The sequence below is a fragment of the Macrobrachium nipponense genome, chromosome 42, assembly GCF_015104395.2.
Source record: "Macrobrachium nipponense isolate FS-2020 chromosome 42, ASM1510439v2, whole genome shotgun sequence".
Lineage (NCBI taxonomy): Eukaryota > Metazoa > Arthropoda > Malacostraca > Decapoda > Palaemonidae > Macrobrachium > Macrobrachium nipponense.
Window position 1 is genome coordinate 9,949,377 of NC_061103.1, and position 18,925 is coordinate 9,968,301.

Here is an 18,925-nt window from a genome sequence, read left to right on the forward strand (position 1 = left end):
GTTGGAGCGAAACGAATGCCGAATGCGTACGGTAAAGTTTCGGGTGCAAAGTGGCCGAGCTAAAGCAAGCCAACACGTAGTACGTATGTAGAGAAGATGCATGATGGGAGGGATGCTGTCCAATCAGAGAGGAGGATCTCATGGCTTGGCTAGCATCAGGAACCAATGGGAGAGCAGGAGGATGGTGGCAAGTCTACGATAACTAAGATGGCGGCGTGCGGCGGCGAGTTTCAAAATTGTTATGGGGCGAATCTTCGGACTTTCAGAAACCTTTCATATCTTGAAAACTTTCGTAGGTAGAGCAGTAAAATTTTTCGTCTTTGCTTTCGTAACTTGGATTTTTCGTAAGTTGAGCCTTCGTATCTCAAGGTACTACTGCATATTCATCAGAAATTATTTTCCAGGGTTACGACGCCTACAACACTGACCTGGCAGATGAATATGACACCAAAAAAGCAAAACTAATCAATATTGAAGGGTTTTTTTTATGAAAATGCAATAAGAATGCAGTTTTACATAGTTTTCAATGCCACCCAAAGCATTAAAAGTAAGGTTTTTCTTAGGATTTTTGACGATGTTCCGGCCTTACAAACGATTTTCAGCTTGAGACGAACCCCCTCCCGTCGTAACCCGGGGACTGCCTGTACAAGGTTGCAAATAGTCTATGGAGAGGATTGTATGAGCCACACACAAATGTACAAGTGGTTCAGACGTTTTCAAGATGGCCAAAAAAATGTCGATAGTGATGATCCTTCTGGGAGACCTGCAACCAGCACAATTGAGAAAAATGTTATTGTTATAATACAATTAAGTTTGTTCATACTTACCTGGCAGATATATATATAGCTGTATTCTCCGAAGTCCGACAGAATTTTCAAAACTCGCGGGCACACGCAGTGGGCGGCCAGTGGTAGTACCATTCCCAGCCGCTGGGAGGCGGATATCAGGAACCATTCCCCATTTTCAATTCATATTTTATCAGGGTTGCCACTGTCTCCTGAGGGGAGGTGGGTGGGCACTTAATTATATATATCTGCCAGGTAAGTATGAACAAACTTAATTGTATTATAAAACAATAACATTTGTTCATGAGACTTACTTGGCAGATATATATATAGCTGAATCCCACCTTCGGATGGTGGAAGAGACAGAATAGGATTTGTAGGAAACTTAACTTAAGTAGATGATATACACCTTGGTTCCTCACCTGTTAGCAAGTAGACTTCTGTGATTACTGTCACTACAGCCTGCTGTGCTTATCAGAGTGCCCAGCCAGGTGGAGACCTGTAGTGCTGGGTGCGCTCTGAATGCTCGTCAACGGGGACGTGACCTCAATGTGACAAGAGCATAGAGCCATACAAATGAGGGCAACGAAGCAAACAGACCACCCCACCTGACCCAAACTAAACAAAGACCCCCCTGAACAAACTAAGCTAAAGATGGGAGGTCTTCACCAAAGCCCCACACAACCAAAAAACACATCACTAAAACTAACCTAAAAACCTAACTAAGGGATAGGAGAGGAGCCTACCTTCAGCCCCCAAGACTGTGTCTGCAGAAAAAACGTATGGCCCAGAGAACAACAGTCCTCGTTATCGTTCTCACATCTCTCAAGAGTGTGAGGCGAATACTGAATTGCTCCTCCAAAAAGTGGCGTCAAGGATGTCCTTGATCGACATGTTCCTTTGGAAGGCAAGCGAGGTTGCAACAAGCTCTGACCTCGTGGAGCTTTCACTCGCAAGAGGCTCAAATCGATCTGTGTGTTTTTTTTTTAAGACGAATGAGCCTCTTTAAATGACGTCCCTCAGAAACGAAACGCCAAAGCGTTCTTGGATAACGGTATATCGGGTCGTTTAAAAAACCGAAAACACCAGAGATTATCTTGGAGGGACCTCGTACTTCTTTAGTCTTTGTGGACATAAACTTTAGAGCCCTGACAGGGCACAGGACTCTCTCAGGTTCTTGGCCCCACAAGGCTTGTCATAACCCTTGATTTCAAAAGCTCCTTGGCAAAGGGTTCGAAGGGTTTTCATTCTTTGCTAAGAAAGTGGGACTCAAAGAGCAGACAGGCATTGTCCCCTTTGAAGCCCACTCTCTTACAAAATGGCTTGAATTTCGCTAACTCTCTTCGCCGTTCGCCAGAGCAGTTAGGAAAAGAGCCTTCTTAGTCAAGTTCCTAAGAGACGCTTCATGTAGCGGTCGAAAGGACTCGACATTAACAGTCTAAGGACTAAATCCAAGGTTCCAAGAAGGAGCCTCGCCTGAGGTATCTTGGATGTCGCAAAGGATCTCAGGAGATCGTGAAGATCCCTGTTATCAGACGGTTTAGTCCTCTGTGTCGGAAGACTGCCGACAGCATGCTCTTATATCCCTTGAGGTCGGGACCCGGGCCCAGCTTCTGCACATTTCTTAAAAAATAGCAGAAATCGTATATGGCTCACAGAGGTAGAGGAAGAGAAATTTCCCCTCCTTTCTTACACCATTGCCCTGAAGGAAGCCCACTTCGACTGGTAAAAAGCTCTCGAGGACTTCTCCAGCGTTGGCGATCGCCTTTGCAGCTGCTTTAGAAAAAAACCTCTCGTCTGGGCCAGTTTTTCGATAGTCTGAACGCAGTCAGACCCAGAGCGGAGAGGTTTTCGGGATATCTTGCGAAGTGGGCTGTGAGTAGATCCTTTCCTCCAAGGGCAATGTCCTCGGAAAGTCTATGATGAATGACATTACCTCTGTGAACCATTCTTTCGCGGGTCACATCGGGGCGATCAGGGTCAACCTCGTCCCCCTCGATGCCGCGAACTTCCCATTACTACACCCCATGATCTTGAATGGCGGGGTGAAGGCATATAAGTCCAGGTTCGTCCAGTCCCAGAGCAGAGCGTCATCGCGACTGCTCGCCGGATCCAAGCACAGTGAGAGCAATAAAGAGGCAACCTCTTGTTCTCGAAGTCGCAAATAGGTCGGACTGACGGACACCCCCACAGTCTCCAGAGCTCTCGACAGACGTCCTGGTGCAACGTCCATTTCCGTCGGCAGGATCTGATCTTGTCGCTGAGAAGGTCTGCTCTGACGTTCTGGGACTCCTGCGATAAAAACCACCTCGTCAGGATCCTTATCCGTCTCGCATCTGCCCACAGCAGAATCTCCCCTCGCTAAATAAAAACAGAGGACGTGAGTGTGTCCCCCTCCCTGCTTCTTTAGGTACGCCAGGGCTGTGGTGTTGTCCGAAGTTGACTTGGACTACTTTTCTCTGCAACCTTTTGTTTGGAAGAACTGTAGCACCCAGAAAACCGAAAAAACCCGCGCTAGTTCCTTTACATTGATGTGCCAGGACACCTGTTCCCCCCTCCAGGTGCCTGACACTTCCTCCCCTCCTAGTGTTGCTTCCCCATCCCCCGACACCGAAGCGTCGGACAACACTAGGTCTGGGCTCAGAAGCTTTAGGGACAACCCCTCTCGAAACTTCCGAGGATCTAACCACCATCTTAGATGGTTCTTCACCGATTTGGTGATGAAAAGGGTCGCATCCAGATCCTCTCTGACTCTCCATTCGTCTGCTAAGAAAAACTGGAGAGGTCTGAGGTGTAGTCTTCCCAGGGAAACAAACTTTTCCAGCGAGGAAATGGTTCCCAGCAGACTCATCATTCCCTCGCCGAGCAAGCTTCCTTCCCCAGGAATGCCGAGACTTTCTCTAAGCCTTGCAGCTGTCGTTCCTGGGAACGGAAACGCTCGGAAAAGCCACTGAATCCATCTGAATCCCCAGATACACGATGGACTGTGTTGGGGTCAGATGCGACTTTTCGAGGTTGACTAGAAGTCCCAGGGACTTCGCCAAGGCCAACGTGAGTGAAGGTCCTTCAGACACCTTTCTTCTGACGATGCTCTGATAAGCCAATCGTCGAGATACAGGGACACTCTTATTCCTGCAGAATGTAACCATCTCGCTACGTTCTTCATGAGCATGGTAAATACCATCGGAGCCGTGCTTAAACCGTAACAAGGGCTCGGATTGCCAAACTTTGTCCCTTAGCATAAACCTCAGAAACTTTCTTGAAAGAGGGTGGATAGGCACGTGAAAGTATGCGTCCTGTAGGTCCAAGGACACCATCCAGTCGCCCGTCTTAGGGCTCCTAGAACCGACTGAGGTGTTTCCATCTTGAATTTTTTCTTTTTCTACGAAAAGATTCAGGCTGCTTTACGTCCAAGACTGGACGCCACCCCACGACGACTGTTTTGTGCCTACCAGGAAAAGGTCTAAGTATATCTGGTGACCCATTTGTCTAAGACCTGCTCCACCGCTCTTTTCGTGATCATTTGTTCCAAAAGATCTAAAAGAACCTGCTGTTTCTCCCTTGATACGACGGGGAAAGATCTCTGGGAGTTCGTTGAAAGGGGAGGAGGGTCTACAAAAGGGATCTTGTACCCCTGTTCTACTATCTTGAGGGACCACGCATCTGTATCTCTCTCTCTCCACGCACCCCCGCAAAGAACTTTAGCCTGGCTCCGACAGGCATCTGAAGGACTTTCGTCTCATTTAGAGGATTTAGGTTTTGAAGGAACCTCTTCCTCTTGCAAGTCCTCTCCCTCGAGGAGAGCAGCTCTCGAGGGAGGAGCGCTACGAAAGGGTTTAACCTTCCTAGGAGGTCGTCCAGACGACGACGTGATAGGGACTGCAGGACGTCTAGAAGACTGGGCCAAGAGATCCTGGGTAGCCTTCTCTTGTAGGCTCACTGCCAGGTCCCTTACCATAGCCTGGGGGAAGAGATGGCTCGAAAGAGGTGCAATAGAAGCTCTGCTTTCTGCGATGCAGAAACAGACTTCGCTGTGAAATTGCATAAGAGCGCTCTCTTCTTGAGGAAAGCAGTGCCGAAATGAGACACTAACTCTTCCGAACCATCCCTGACGGCCTTGTCCATGCATGACAAACACATTGGACAGCTCCCCAGACTCAAAGAATCAGGACTCCTAGATTGAAGATCCAGGACTCCTAGGCACCAGTCTAGGAAGTTAAAGACTTCCAGAGTCTTTAACAGACCTTTCATGTGATGGTCGATCTCCGTTGGTGTCCAAGAAATCTTCGCGGACGACAAAAGGGATCTTTTCTGGGCGTCTACCAGACTAGCAAAGTCCCCTTGGAAGAAGACGGGATCTTAATTCCTACTTCCGATTTGGTCTCATACCAAATGCCGCCTCTCCACTAAGTCTAGAGGGAGGCAGGGCGAAAGTCGACTTGCCCTGATCCTTCCGACGTTCCATCAGTCCTGCAATTTCTTGAATGCTCTCTTAGTGGACAAGGAAGTCTTCATCTCCACTACTTCCGAAAACCTTGCCCGACTTCGAAGACGAAAACTGAGAGGGCGGAGACTTAGGAGCTGCAGGCTGGAACTTCTCCCCAAACAAGGAACGTAAAAGTCGTCCAGCACCTTGTAGTCGGAAACCGACGAAACTGACGGCTGATCTTCGTCCACTGAGTCAGCCGGACTACTATGTTCTCCTTCTCCCGAAGAGGCAAAGGAGATCGAACCTCTGGAGAGGGCGTGCGCCCCACGGGTCTAGCCTTCAACAAAGGCTTTCGAGGAAGACTAACATCCGCCTCTTCAAGGCGACCGACCTTCCGTCGATCTTTAGAGCTCGAACCACGAAGAGCGTCCTGACCTCGCTGCGCTCAAGAGAGGAAACTCCAAGTTTCTCTCGAGAAGCGTCCTTACGTTTTGACGCTCAAGCGTCCAGCTTTCGCTTTCAAAGCGTCCTTCTGAGCGCTCTCAAAAGCCTTCTCCACAGGGGCAAGCGGTTCAAAACAAAGCAACCCGACGAGCGTCTTCAAAAGCGTCCTGCCGAGCGTCCTCAAACGCGTCCTCCAAGGCTTCCTGTCGAGCGTCCCTCAAAAAGCGTCCCGACGTGCGGGCGGAGACAGCGACGAACGAGAGACAGAGAAGGACTGCCTCGTCCTCTTGACAGGCAGTCTAGCGTCCTTCCTTCGCTTAGGCTCAACTGCTGCTGGGCGAGTCTTCCGAGCCATTAAGGTCGACAATTGGTCTTGAAGCGACGCAAGAATACTCTTTTCGTAGGTGAAGAACCGAGAGGAGGTGAAGGGCTGCGCTTGCGAGAAGACGAGGGGCGGGGGGACGCCTCCTTTCCTTTCTCACAAGGAAAAGCAACCTGCCCTCTCACCGGGAAGGTGGGGCGAGAGAAGCGCTTCTCAGCGTCGTCCTCGGACGACGTCCTACCTCTCTTCTGTGGAGGAAACGCGTCATATGACGCAGGCGAAGACCGCAACGAGAGCGGAGAGAGGGGGACGCAAAGCGTCCTCCCTAGGAAAAGTCCTTTTCAACGGACGCGAGTCACTCCGAGAGCTCCACCCCTTGCACGGGGAGGGGAGGGCGCCTCGGAGGACGAAAAACAGTCCTTTAGGATGCGAGCCTGAGCACGCTCCTTGGCAGCCTGGGTAAGTAGCAACAGGTCCTGCCGAAGGGACGCCAGATCGGTGGGGAGCCCCCGTAACCCTCTTGCGGCTTTCGACATGCCCACTCCCTGAGGTCTGGAGTCCGACAGAGGTCTAGAACCTAGAGGCATTATGGGGCCGATCTGACGCCCCCTCCCACAACACTAGGGGCACGATCACACACTTTAATCGAGCCGTTTTCAAGGGCCAACACTTTGGACTCTAGAGTGCGCAATGACTCTAGAATCAGAGAAAGGGCATTACCTTCTCCAGACACAGAACTAGGGCCCTCAGGCAACAACACAGGATTAGGTGAAGCAAATTCTACTGGTGTTAATATAGGAGAAATGTTACTTCCCTTACCTTTCGTAGAACCGCTTTTAGAGGAAGACCTCCTGATCCTATCGCGCTCCAACTTACGCGATAGGATTCATACACCTTCCATTCATCCTCAGTCAAAACTTTTGCATCAATGCAACGATCAACCAGCAAACAAACATGCCCCCTACACCCCATACATACTGTGTGGGGGTCTACCGATGCTTTCGGTAGCCTCACCTTGCAATCACTCCTCACACACACTCTGAAGCTCACTGAACTTGATCCCGACATCACGTTCATATAAAAGCCAATCCAAAATCCAAAAACAGTCCACTATCGCGTATGCCAATCCAACAATCCAGAGTCAAAACCAAAAGACAATCCAGATACTTATAACGAGTTAAATCCAAAAATCCTGGGCGGAGGTCTGTAAACAGGTGTTTACCGACCGGCGACAGAAAAAAATATGAATAGAAAATGGGAATGGTTCCTGATATCCGCCTCCCAGCGGCGGGCATGGGTACTACCACCCTGGCCGCCCCTACTGCGTGTGCCGCGAGTTTTGAAATTCTGTCGGACTTCGGAGAATACAGCTATATATATATCTGCCAAGTAAGTCTCATGAACAAACCATCGTTTTCTTAGACCACAAGAAAATTGTTCTTGAGTATGCTCCACAAGGTCAGACAGTAAACAAGGAATACTACTGTGATGTGTTGTGGCATTTTTAGGACGCTATTTGTCAGAAAAGACCAGAATTGCATGCGCCTAGTGAGTGGCAATTGCATCATGACAACGCACCTGCTCATTCAGTGCAGCTTGTGCTGCAGTTTTTGCCCAAGCAAAATATCCCCAGGTTCAACAGCCACAGTGTTCCCCAGATCTTGCGCCCTTGCACCTTTTGTCCTCTTTCCAAAAATCAAACCCACTTAAAAAAAAGATGATTTCAGGGCATCAAGGAGATCCAAGTGAATGCAAGTTCCAGGAATGCTTCCATCTATGGAAACAGCACTGGATAAAGTGTGTGGCTTCTGATTCTTGACGGGAACTACTTCGAAGGAAATTAAATGCTAAAATGGTATACTATGCTCTAATTTTCTTTTTATAACACCAGTCCTGATACTTTATGATCTTTATTCTTACAATCAAAGCAATCATTGTCACCCATGAATAGATGCAAAGTGAATAAATTAATGTCAAATAAAGAAAATAATATATGTACAACAATCCATTTACCTCAGATCTCTGAATAAGTTGTGCCACTTCCTGCTTAGATTTGCCTTTGACATTGACACCATTGACACCAGTGATCTCATCTCCACTCTGAAGTGTTCCTTCTCGTGCTGCAGCAGTATTATCAAACACCTACGAATTAACAGATATATAAACATCCATTTCTCATGTAACAAACATGCCAAAAAATCTACTAAAAAATATAAAACAAAGATTAAGCCCAGTATACACAGCAACGCTTCTGAATAAAACAGACATTTAAGACTCAAATGACCATGTTTTACATGTTTTATGTATGTAATTTTTTTGGTTACTTTAATTAACGATTCCTAACAACACTGCTTTCTATTTTTCACTATTCATTCATTTCCCTCAGTCTTTCTCACCTGCAAAAGTATTAAAAGTGACAGTCTCAATTCAAATAAAAAATTTGGTATTCGTTCCTACAGGGATACAAACCAAAGCCTTTTAAGCCTTTATTTTCTAGATGGATGTTGTTCTAAAATGTTTTGGGAATAAGCATCCACAAGAAAGATTATGCATACAAAAAACCTTTACTACACCAATGAGAAATAGTCCTGAGCAGATGACAACTCCCAAAAATGGGAGTTAATTCCTTAGAACTGAGTCGCATCCTGTCAGGATAGACATGTCAGTATGCACCATACCCTGATTACAAAGTAACAGGATCTGGAAGGCAAGAAAATCTGACAAGCTAATGTAAATTAATGGGTCAAACTTTATTCTATCATGTTACCTTTTCCCCTTGCATAGGGAGGTGACCAACAGATGAATTCAAGTTAACAAGAATTGCTTGCCATTTATATACTCTCCTCTATCTTACTGACGGTCAGCATATACACTGTGCACTTCCAAGATGAAAATCGGTGTTGTACTCAGACAAGATACATTTCCATGGATTAGCCACTGGAAGTCCTACGGAAAAGGTGTCTAAGGGATTGTGGGTGACTTCCCTCAGAATGAGATTGAGGTTCTTAAGGGAAATGAGCGACAGGCTTACGTCCCTGACTTTGTGAGCTCTCAAATGAGATGGGATAGCAGACATTCTGAGATGTCCTGTATGCTCTTTAAATAATCTCACAAAGATAAAAGAATTAAGTGTTATTTGATACCACCTTTTATGTTTGCCAGTAATGATGACAAGCCTCCTGAATTCTGGTCTGAATACACAGAGCCTCTTCAAGAAGCATTTGAAAGCTGACAGGGCAAAGAAGCACCTCATCCAGGTCACCATCAACAAAATCTCAAGAGGAAAGGGATTTTGATGTCTCAAATATATAAGAAATGTAAAGTTCTGATTTTGGCCCAAAAACTTAGGTACAAGAGAGAATGAGAGCACTTGCCCAGCCATCAAATTGACAGAAGAGTTAAGAAATGACATGAAATTTACCTGTCATTTTTGCTGAGGTTGATGCTTAAAGAAAAAGTCCTCAAAGTTAAATTTCTGTTGGAATCAAATGACATTGGCTAACAGAAGGAAATGGCAAGATTGAAAAATTTGGGTGACATCCCATTTTAGTAGGTAAAGTTCCAAAGGAGGACAAGACTTCAAAATTCCAGATAAGCACGAACAATTCCACCGAAATGGAGAGAACCAATCCCTTTAGTTTAAACACTTGGGATAAGTAAGTAAGTAAGTAAGTAAGTAAGTAAGTAAGTAAGTAAGTAAGTAAGTAAGTAAGTAAGTAAGTAAGTAAGTAAGTAAGTAAGTAAGTAAGTAAGTAAGAAGTAAGTAAGTAAGTAAGTGGGGGGGGAAGGTGGGGGGGGGGGGGGGGGAAGGAAGGAAGGAGGAAGGCAAGAAGGAAGGAGGAAGGAAGGAAGGAAGGGGAAGGGGAAGGGGGGGGAAGGGGGGGGGGGGGGGGGATAATGAAGGAAGGAAGGAAGGAAGGGGGGGGGGGGGGAAGGGGGAAGGAATGAAGGAAGGAAGGAAGGAAGGAAGGAAGGAAGGAAGGAAGGAAGGAAGGAAGGAAGGAAGGAAGTAAGTTTTGATCTCAACAAAGGTTCCTAGTGGAGAGGAAAGGAAACACCTCAACTTACTGAACTTACCAGCTATATTCTTATCTTCTTTGTTTGACCACTATTTTCGGTGTCACACCTTTTGAAACAAAGCTCTTAAATGGAACCACAAGTGCAATGCACAGGTTAGTTTAGGGTACAGACTATGCAGAACTGCTGTTAACTTTAAGACAATGTATCTAAAACAACATTCAAGGGCAGGCCATAGTACAGGGTCTTTATTACTTAACAAACAGTTATTTATCAGAAAGCCAGACCCTTGAGTGTTGGTTAAGCCGAGATGATACTGTGGCCTTTCTATGTCACCAATCACAACAAATTGCCCATTTTCATTGATGGATGCTCACAGATGATCTGCAGATATCAAGATATCTTCCATGGACCCCTGCAAGAAAAACCTCTCTTGTAGGATACTGGATAACCCCTGTTCATGAAGAGAGTGAAATGACTGGTTAACCTATGAATGTGAGGTTGATGAAGAACAATGGGCCATCGGGACAGCACCCTTGGTGTCTCTACAAGATCTGATAACAGAACTGCATACCATTCTGCTATTTACAGTACTAGAGGCACCACCAGGGTCATACATAATTTGGGATGAAGAAAATCCTGTTGATCATTATTTGAAGATGACTGAAGGGAGAAATGCATGTCCCATTAAATAAGACTAAGTCTCAAAACTATCTATGAATAAACACAGCAATCAAAATGAAGCACCCCAGGCTGAGAAAACTTTGAATTCGGCCAATTTAAGATAAATGCACATCAATGGAAAGAGAAACACATGCAAATGCACATGGTGAAACACAAAAATTCTAAAAAATGTTTCCCTAACTTCTACAATAAGTTGAAAATTACTATTTACAACCCCCTGGGGCCCTTTTTTACAGGAAAACTGTAAAATTGACCAAGTTGAATGTTTTTTCTAATAAATAATTTTATTTTGTAAAATTATAATTATAGCTCACATAATATCAAAATAAATAAACACTAAAATCAGTAACAAATTCTGAGTATATTTGTTGTAAAATATTTATGTAAATTTACTGAGATCGAAGATGCAGTAACTTTTTTTGGGTTATACATGTCTTTTCTAATATGTATTTACACTTGTATTTGCAAAATTACAATTATAACCAACGTACTATTATAAAAGATGAGAACTACCACCAACAGCAACCATTATATTTATGAGCAAATGGACATATAAAAAGATGTCATGTGAGAGAGAGAGGCAGCACATGCTCCCAAGTCAAGATCACAACTAACTCATGAGCCGCTCACTGCAGCTGCTTCGCTGATCTTGGCTAGTCTCAAAGTTACCATTAGTGAATTTATGGGGTATAGAAGTACTGGAACCTCTTTCCCGCCCGGTTCTTACAAATCGATGGTGTGTAATATTGATGCTCGCCATGAGTGAATCCTTCCCACCACCCAAAACCTGTTATTGCTACTATTATGAGGGTATCCATCCATTACAGATTAATAATGAGCCTTGAATGGTACATTTTATTTACAGTAGCACTAAGATCCTTTGCAGTGCCCTTTCTGCCCCAGCTACAATGCTTTTTGCCTTTCACCCATTTACTTTTGAAGTTCCTTTGAATCTCTTCTTCATTGGTTATCTTAACATTTTTAATGTTACCTGCCCCAAATTCCCCTTTTATTCAGGAACAAGTCCTTTTGGTGAGACCGATGAGAGACTAGAAAAGACTCAGTGGTGTTGTTGAACTGAAATGAATAATAACAACAACATAATACCACGTTTATCATTAAGTAATTTAAGCAAGAGTTAAAATCTTCGACTTTCACAGGGTTAGCTAGAATGAATAACAATCTAATAAATTGCACTTATTCAAAATGTAATACTAATTCACATTTTCTTACTTCATGTTTCCAAACCTTTACATTCTGTTAATTGAAGTCTAGGCATTTACATGAAATACATTTAGTTGTTAGCACTGACATGCATCTCTGAATAAAGGGACTGGGTAATGAGACTATTCCTTCTAGTTAGTAGGCTCAATCAGGTGATTCTGAGAATGTAAACATTGCAAATGTCAGGATGATTGGGTTTTTTATACATATTATGAAAATACATCAATATAATAATACAGTTTAAATGGATTCTGTAAGTGAAATAATACTTTATTGATAATTTGCTGTGTTTACATTAACATTTGAAAACTGTTAAATCATTTTAACATGTACATATGTATACACGCACTCAGTCCATGGCGTCGTGAACTTCTTGGGAGTTTTATTCTTATATTTTTAAGTTTATGATACAGTAATTCATATTTCATTACAGTACTGAGAGAGAGAGAGAGAGAGAGGAAGAGAGAAGAGATAAGAGACGAGAGAGAGAGAGAGAGCAAAATTGGTGGAAGGATAAATGGGAATGGTTTGATGGTGGGCGTAAGCGTATGGGTATTGTCTGTAGTACCGATTACCGTATATATCAGTGGAGAGTGTCTGTTACATGAGTGGAGGAGAGTCAGTAAGTTGGATAAGACGGTCAGTCAGATTCATAAGTTGCCAGTGTTATTTGGTTTTTTCTTGGTTGATATTGATGCTGTATGGTTGTTGTGAGTGTGTCTGTCTGGTGATTGTTGAGCTGAAGAGGTTTGTTGTACTTGATTTTAAGTTTTGGTGTCTGTGAGTTGGTGGTTGGGGAGACAGTGTTGGTGGTGGAGGTTTGTTGTGCTGGACTGGAGTGGTCATATGATTTGTTGTGTTGTTTTCAAGCTGTTGGCATTTGTTTGCGTGGTGATTGGGATGTTGTTTTTTGAGTTGTTGTATGGTCTTGGTGCTTGTCTTTTTTGGGTGGTGAAATTCAGCGGTGGTTGTGTCTCGACTAGCCTATATCCAGCGGATGGCACAGCACCTAGCCCTGAGCATCTAAGTGTCTGAGGTGAGTACATATGCTTGTGTTTTGTGTATTCTGTATTCGGTAAGCCAATTGTCCTGCTTGTAATTAGTAACGTGAAGAGGAAAGTAAGAGAAGGAGAACCAATCTAAGTATGACATGGATTGACAATAAGAAAGCCTTCGACATGATACCAGACATGTGGCTATAGAATGCCTGACAATATATGGGGCAGAGGAAAACACCATCAGCTTTCTAAAAAATACAATGTGCAACTGGAATAAAGTACAGTGGTACCTCAAGATACAAAATTAATCCATTCCGAGGCGGCCTTCGTATCGTGAGTTTTTCGTATCTTGAACCGCATTTTACATGTAAAATGGGTAATCCGTTCCAAGCCCTCCAAAATCACCCCAGTAAATTTCATAATAAAGCTAAATTGACCTATAAACAATGAAATACTACAACAATTTGGACCATTCAATACCTAACTTAATACATACTGCTAATATGTACTACACAGTACCTGTAAATAAAGTGTATTTGTGTACATGGTATACAAGAAATACTGTACGTACATACGTACGTATGTAGTAAAATGTGGAAGCTTACCTTTCGAGTGAGGCTATCTCCGAAAGTGGCGACAGAGGAGGAGGACAAACGGCAGAAAACTTCTTATAGTATGTACACTTAACTTTACCAAACACATAAAATGTCAGGAAAATATAAACTAAACTTTACGAAAAACATTAACAAAACTGTAACACTTAACTTTACAAAAAAACTTAAAATTACATTTTTTTTTTTTTGTCTTTTATTTAAAATGTTTTTTTTTTACTTTTTTATACTTTACATTTTTTACAAAATTTCAACTTCTTCACCACTTTCCACTTTGTTTTTTTGTAGTATCACTTGGTTCTTCCTTTTAGCTTACTCCTACTAAAGGCTTCTTTAAAAAATAACTATCCAAGGAAGATTGCTTCTGCCTGCTTTGGACAATGTTCCTGAAACGACTCAGGCAAACGTCATCGAACTGTGCAAGCATACGACATGTGTAAGCCTTTTCGGGGTGTCTTTTCTACGAATGATTGCACCTTCTGAAAAGCTGCTAGAGAACTCTTCTTAAACAACGTTATGTTGCATGGCCTCCAACTCCTTCAGGTCATCCGTCGTAAGCTCCTCTTGGTGCTCCTCGAGAAGGTCATTGATGTCATTCTCGTCGACAACCAGCCCCATGGACTAGCCGAGTGCAACGATCTCGTCAAGATCTGGTTGCGAAACAGTTTCAGGATTGTCAACTGTTCCTGAATCTGCAGCACCAGCTTCGCCCACGTCGAATCCCTCAGGCCAGTTTTCTCCACGAGGAATTCAAGGTTCGCCTTGAAATCTCCTGCCAAGCTTGGTCGAAATGCCTCTTCCAAAATTCACGCAAGGTGAGGTTTGTGGTATCAGTGATGTCAAAACATCTCTTGAAAAGATGTTTCGTATATAGCTTCTTGAAGTTCGATATCACTTGCTGGTCCATGGGCTGGAGGAGAGGGGTGGTGTTAGGTGGAAGATAAAGAACCTTGATAAACGAATACTCCGCTAGGATATCTTCCTCGAGGCCAGGAGGGTGAGCAGGGGCATTGTTCAACACCAGCAGACATTTCAGAGGGAGGCGCTACTCTTCCAAGAATTTCTTCACTGTCGGGCCGAAACACAGATTTACCCACTCCGTGAACAAAAGTCTCATTACCCAGGCTTTCGCATTAGCCCTCCACATCACTGGAAGCTTCTCCTTAAGCCCTTTGTGGGCCTTGAAGGCTCGAGGAGTCTCCGAATGATAGGCAAGTAGGGGCTTCACCTTGCAATCCCCACTAGCGTTGGAACAAAGTGCGAGCGTAAGCCTGTCTTTCATAGGCTTATACCCAGGTAGCTTCTTCTCTTCCTGCATGATGTACGTCCGAGGAGGCATTTTTTCCAAAAAAGGCCAGTCTCATCACAGTTGAAGACTTGCTGAGAACTGTAGCCTTCGTTGAGAGTCATCTTGTCGAACGTCTTAATAAAGGCCTTGAACTTTTGGGTTGGCGTCGATGTCCCTTCTCCTCTGTCATCTTCGGCCTGGGCAATCAAATAGACGAAAATAGCGCTGGCCTTGTGGCAGATTGCCGTCTCCGTTATCGTATCACCAGCGATTTCTTTGTCTTTTATCCAGACAAGAAGCACCCTTTCCATCTCATCATGCACGTGGCTCCTCTTGCTGGACAACATAGTCACACCCTTGGAAGGTGTAACTGCTTTGATGGCATCCTTCTGCTTAAGGATGGTGCCTATTGTCGATGGATTTCGGCTGTATTCCTAGGCGATCACACTCAATCGCATACCAGCTTCATATTTTTTAATGATCTCCATCTTCGTCTCCAAAGAAAGCATCCTCTTCTTTCCATGAACTTCAACTTTACGTAATTATGTTATGTAGTATATGTATGTAGTAAAGTTCTCACACAACACGATAAAGTATACTACAATGAAATCACTAACGAATTTACGTTAATAAACGAAATCGTATAAAATGAACGAATTCCTCGTGCTTACAAAACTGATAATGCCGTTAAGTGGCCTAAGAAGCACGCCACTACGTAGATGCATGATGGGAGAGATGCTGACCAAAAGGAGAGAAGGATCTTATGGCGGTGACTAGCATCAGGCACCAATGGGAGAGCGGGAGGATGGTAGCGAGTCTACTTAGTTGGAGGCGCGCGAGTTCTAAAATTGTTATTGGTGGTCCGGGCAAATCTCAAATCTCAGACTTTACAGCAACAACCTTTCGTATCTTGAACAATTTTCGTATGTAGAGCCGCAAAAATCTTCGTATTTGCTTTCATATATCGAGTTTTTTGTAAGTTGAGCCTTTCGTATCTCTAGGTACCACTGTACTTACAAGCCCTCGGATAAGACTAGTAGAGGTTAACCCTCTTACGCCGATTGGACGTATTAAACGTCGAGTTAAAATGTCTCCCGTATGCCGATTGGACGTATCATACGTCGGCTCAAAAAAGTTTTTTTAAAATTCGCGGAAAAACTTACTTATAGGGCCTACCAGCCGAAAACTTTTTGTATCACGCGCCTTGGGGGATGCTGGAGTTCACGATCAAGGCGTTGTTTTGTTTACAATCGCTACGCAGGCGCGCAAGCGCGAATTTCTTTTCTTATCGCACTAAAAAGTATCAGTGACACATCTCGGAAATTATTTCGTCACTTTGACATAATTATTGCACCATTTTAAATTATCCTTTACATGAAGTATTATATATGATGATGTGCGCAATTTCATGCACAATACAACTAAAAAAATACTCATGATTGTAGCTTTTATCAGTTTTTTTTGAAATATTTTCATATAAATAACAATAAGTGCAAAAATTTCAACCTTCGGTCAACTTTGACACTACAGAAATGGTCGAGAAACGCAATTGTAAGCTAAAATTCTTATATTATAGTAATATTCAATCATTTGCCTTCATTTTGCAACAAATTGGACGTCTCTAGCACAATATTTCGATTTATAGTGAATTTATGAAAAAACTTTTTCCTTTACGTTCGTGCGATAACTCTTCCGATAAATTTTTTCGTGCGATTGTCCTAATGTTTGCACCTTTTTAAATTTGCCGTTACATAAAGTTTTATATATGGAAATGTGCGCAATTTCATGCACAATACAACAAAAAACAACCCATGGTTGTAAGCTTTTTATCAGTTTTGAAATATTTTCATATAAATAACGTTAAGTGCAAAAATTTCAACTTTCTGTCAATTTTGACTCTACCGAAATGGCCGAAAAACGCAATTGTAAGCTAAAACTCTTATATTCTAGTAATATTCAATCATTTACCTTCATTTTGCAACGACTTGGAAGTCTCTAGCACAATATTTTCGATTTATGGTGAATTTATGAAAAAAAAAACATTACGTTCGCGCGGTAACTCTTCCGAAAAAATCAGAATTTTTTTGTGCGATTGTCGAAATGTTTGCACTATTTAAAATTAGCTGTTACATAAAGTTTTATATATGAAAATGTGCACAATTTCATGTAGAATACAACTAAAAAGGATTGAAGGTTGTAGCTTTTCTCTTTTTTCGAAATATTTGCATATAAATCACGATAAATAGAAAAAAAAACCACGTTCGGTCAAATTTGACTCTACCGAAATAGTTGAAAAAACGCAATTGTAAGCTAAAACTCTTACGGCCTAGTAATATTCCGTAATTTTCTTCATTTTGAAACAAATTTGAAGTCTCTAAAACAATATTGTGATTTATGGTCAATTTTTGAAAAATATATTTACCTTCACTCCGCGCGCCGATTCGCGGCCGCAAGTCTCCGAAATACGTACATGGCATTATCCTAATATTTGCTCCTTTTCATATTAGCCTTTTTATAGAGTTTCATATATCAAAATGTGCGCAAATTCATGAAGAATACAATACAAAATAATTGAAGGTTGTAGCTTTTCCTTTTATCTTCGAAATATGTGCATATATATATATATTAAAATTTTGACATTCGGTCAAATTTAACTCGTCCGAAATGGTCGAAATCTGCAATTCTAATCTAAAACTCTTACAGTATCGTAATATTCAATCATTTTTCTTAATTTTGAAACAAATTGGAAGTCTCTAGAACATTATTAGAATTACGGTGAACTTTTTGAAAATAACATTTTTTTACGTCCCGTCGTTACGAATTCGTACATCATTTGTGATAATATTTTTCCGGTGTTGCTTTTATTGTTTTACTATGTATTATATATCAAAAGGATTGCAATTTAGTGTACAATACAACGAAAAAAAAAGTAAACTCGTTAGCTTGACCGTTTTTTGCAGAGCGTGATTTGAATACAATTATCTATGAATTTTTTTTTTTCGCTACCATATATCGCATTATTTACATATTAATGATATTATTTTTCATTTTTCATTTGTATGATTGCATACTAAACTTCAGGCAATGAAAAAAAATGAGCCAAAAATGAACTCTTAATCTTCAAAACTAAGCGCGCTGTGATTTTTGAAAAAAATTATTTTTTCCGGTTCTGCGCTCACTCCAAACCGGCGCCGGCATACAGGAGAGGTTTTGATTTTTAGGGCTTCGGCGTAAGAGGGTTAACATCATGAGTTGGATCTTTTAAGATGACTCATGTCCTCACTAATTTTCATAGTAGTCATGATTCCCATGACAAAAGTACTGCAGAAGATTGATGATGGGTACCAACTTAAAAAAGGAGGCAAGAGAATGTACCCTCTGATATTTATGGACAACATCAATCTGTATGGCAAAAACATAAAGGAAATAAGATACCCTAACCCAGACTGTAAGGACTGTATCTGGGGACATCAGGATGGGGTTTGTCAATGTGTTTCCTGTCTATGCTGTCGAGTTCAGCTTTTGTCCACTTCACTACTACTGTGCCTGATTACTGTTACTGCTCACGTGTTTATGGCTTTCGACATGTTTCCGGTGTTGAATTTTGATTTGAGTATCACTTCAAGTCTCTGCATGTCTTTCCTGATCATATCCTTCATGTCTTGGTGTTTTATATCCTCTCCTTCTATTATTCCCAAGTATTTGTATCCTCTATGCTTAGCAGATCTCTACCTCCTTCCTTTTCATGTTTTATATATATATATATATATATATATATATATATATATATATATATATATAATATATATATTATATATATACATAAATACATATTATTTTTCACCTGTGGATATGTGTGATAAACGAATCACGTGCTAAAGTGATTATAATCATATACACACACACACATATATATAAATAAATAAATATATATATATATATATATATATATATATATATATATATATATATATATATATGTATATATATATGTATATATATATATATATATATATATATATATATATATATATATATATATATATATATATATATATATATATATATATAGTGTGTAAACATGAAAAGGAAGGAAGTAGAGATCTACTAAGCATAGAGGATA

General features: G+C 41.9%; 1 protein-coding gene across 1 annotated transcript in view; it reads right to left on the bottom strand.

The window, feature by feature from the left end:
* Positions 1-18,925, bottom strand: part of LOC135212970 (PRKCA-binding protein-like) — a gene marked incomplete at its 3' end in the record, with an annotated part of 346,603 nt that overhangs the window by 13,858 nt on the left and 313,820 nt on the right. The window contains 1 exon segment of the mRNA XM_064246725.1: positions 7,994-8,122. Coding sequence (XP_064102795.1) covers positions 7,994-8,122 — 129 coding nt within the window.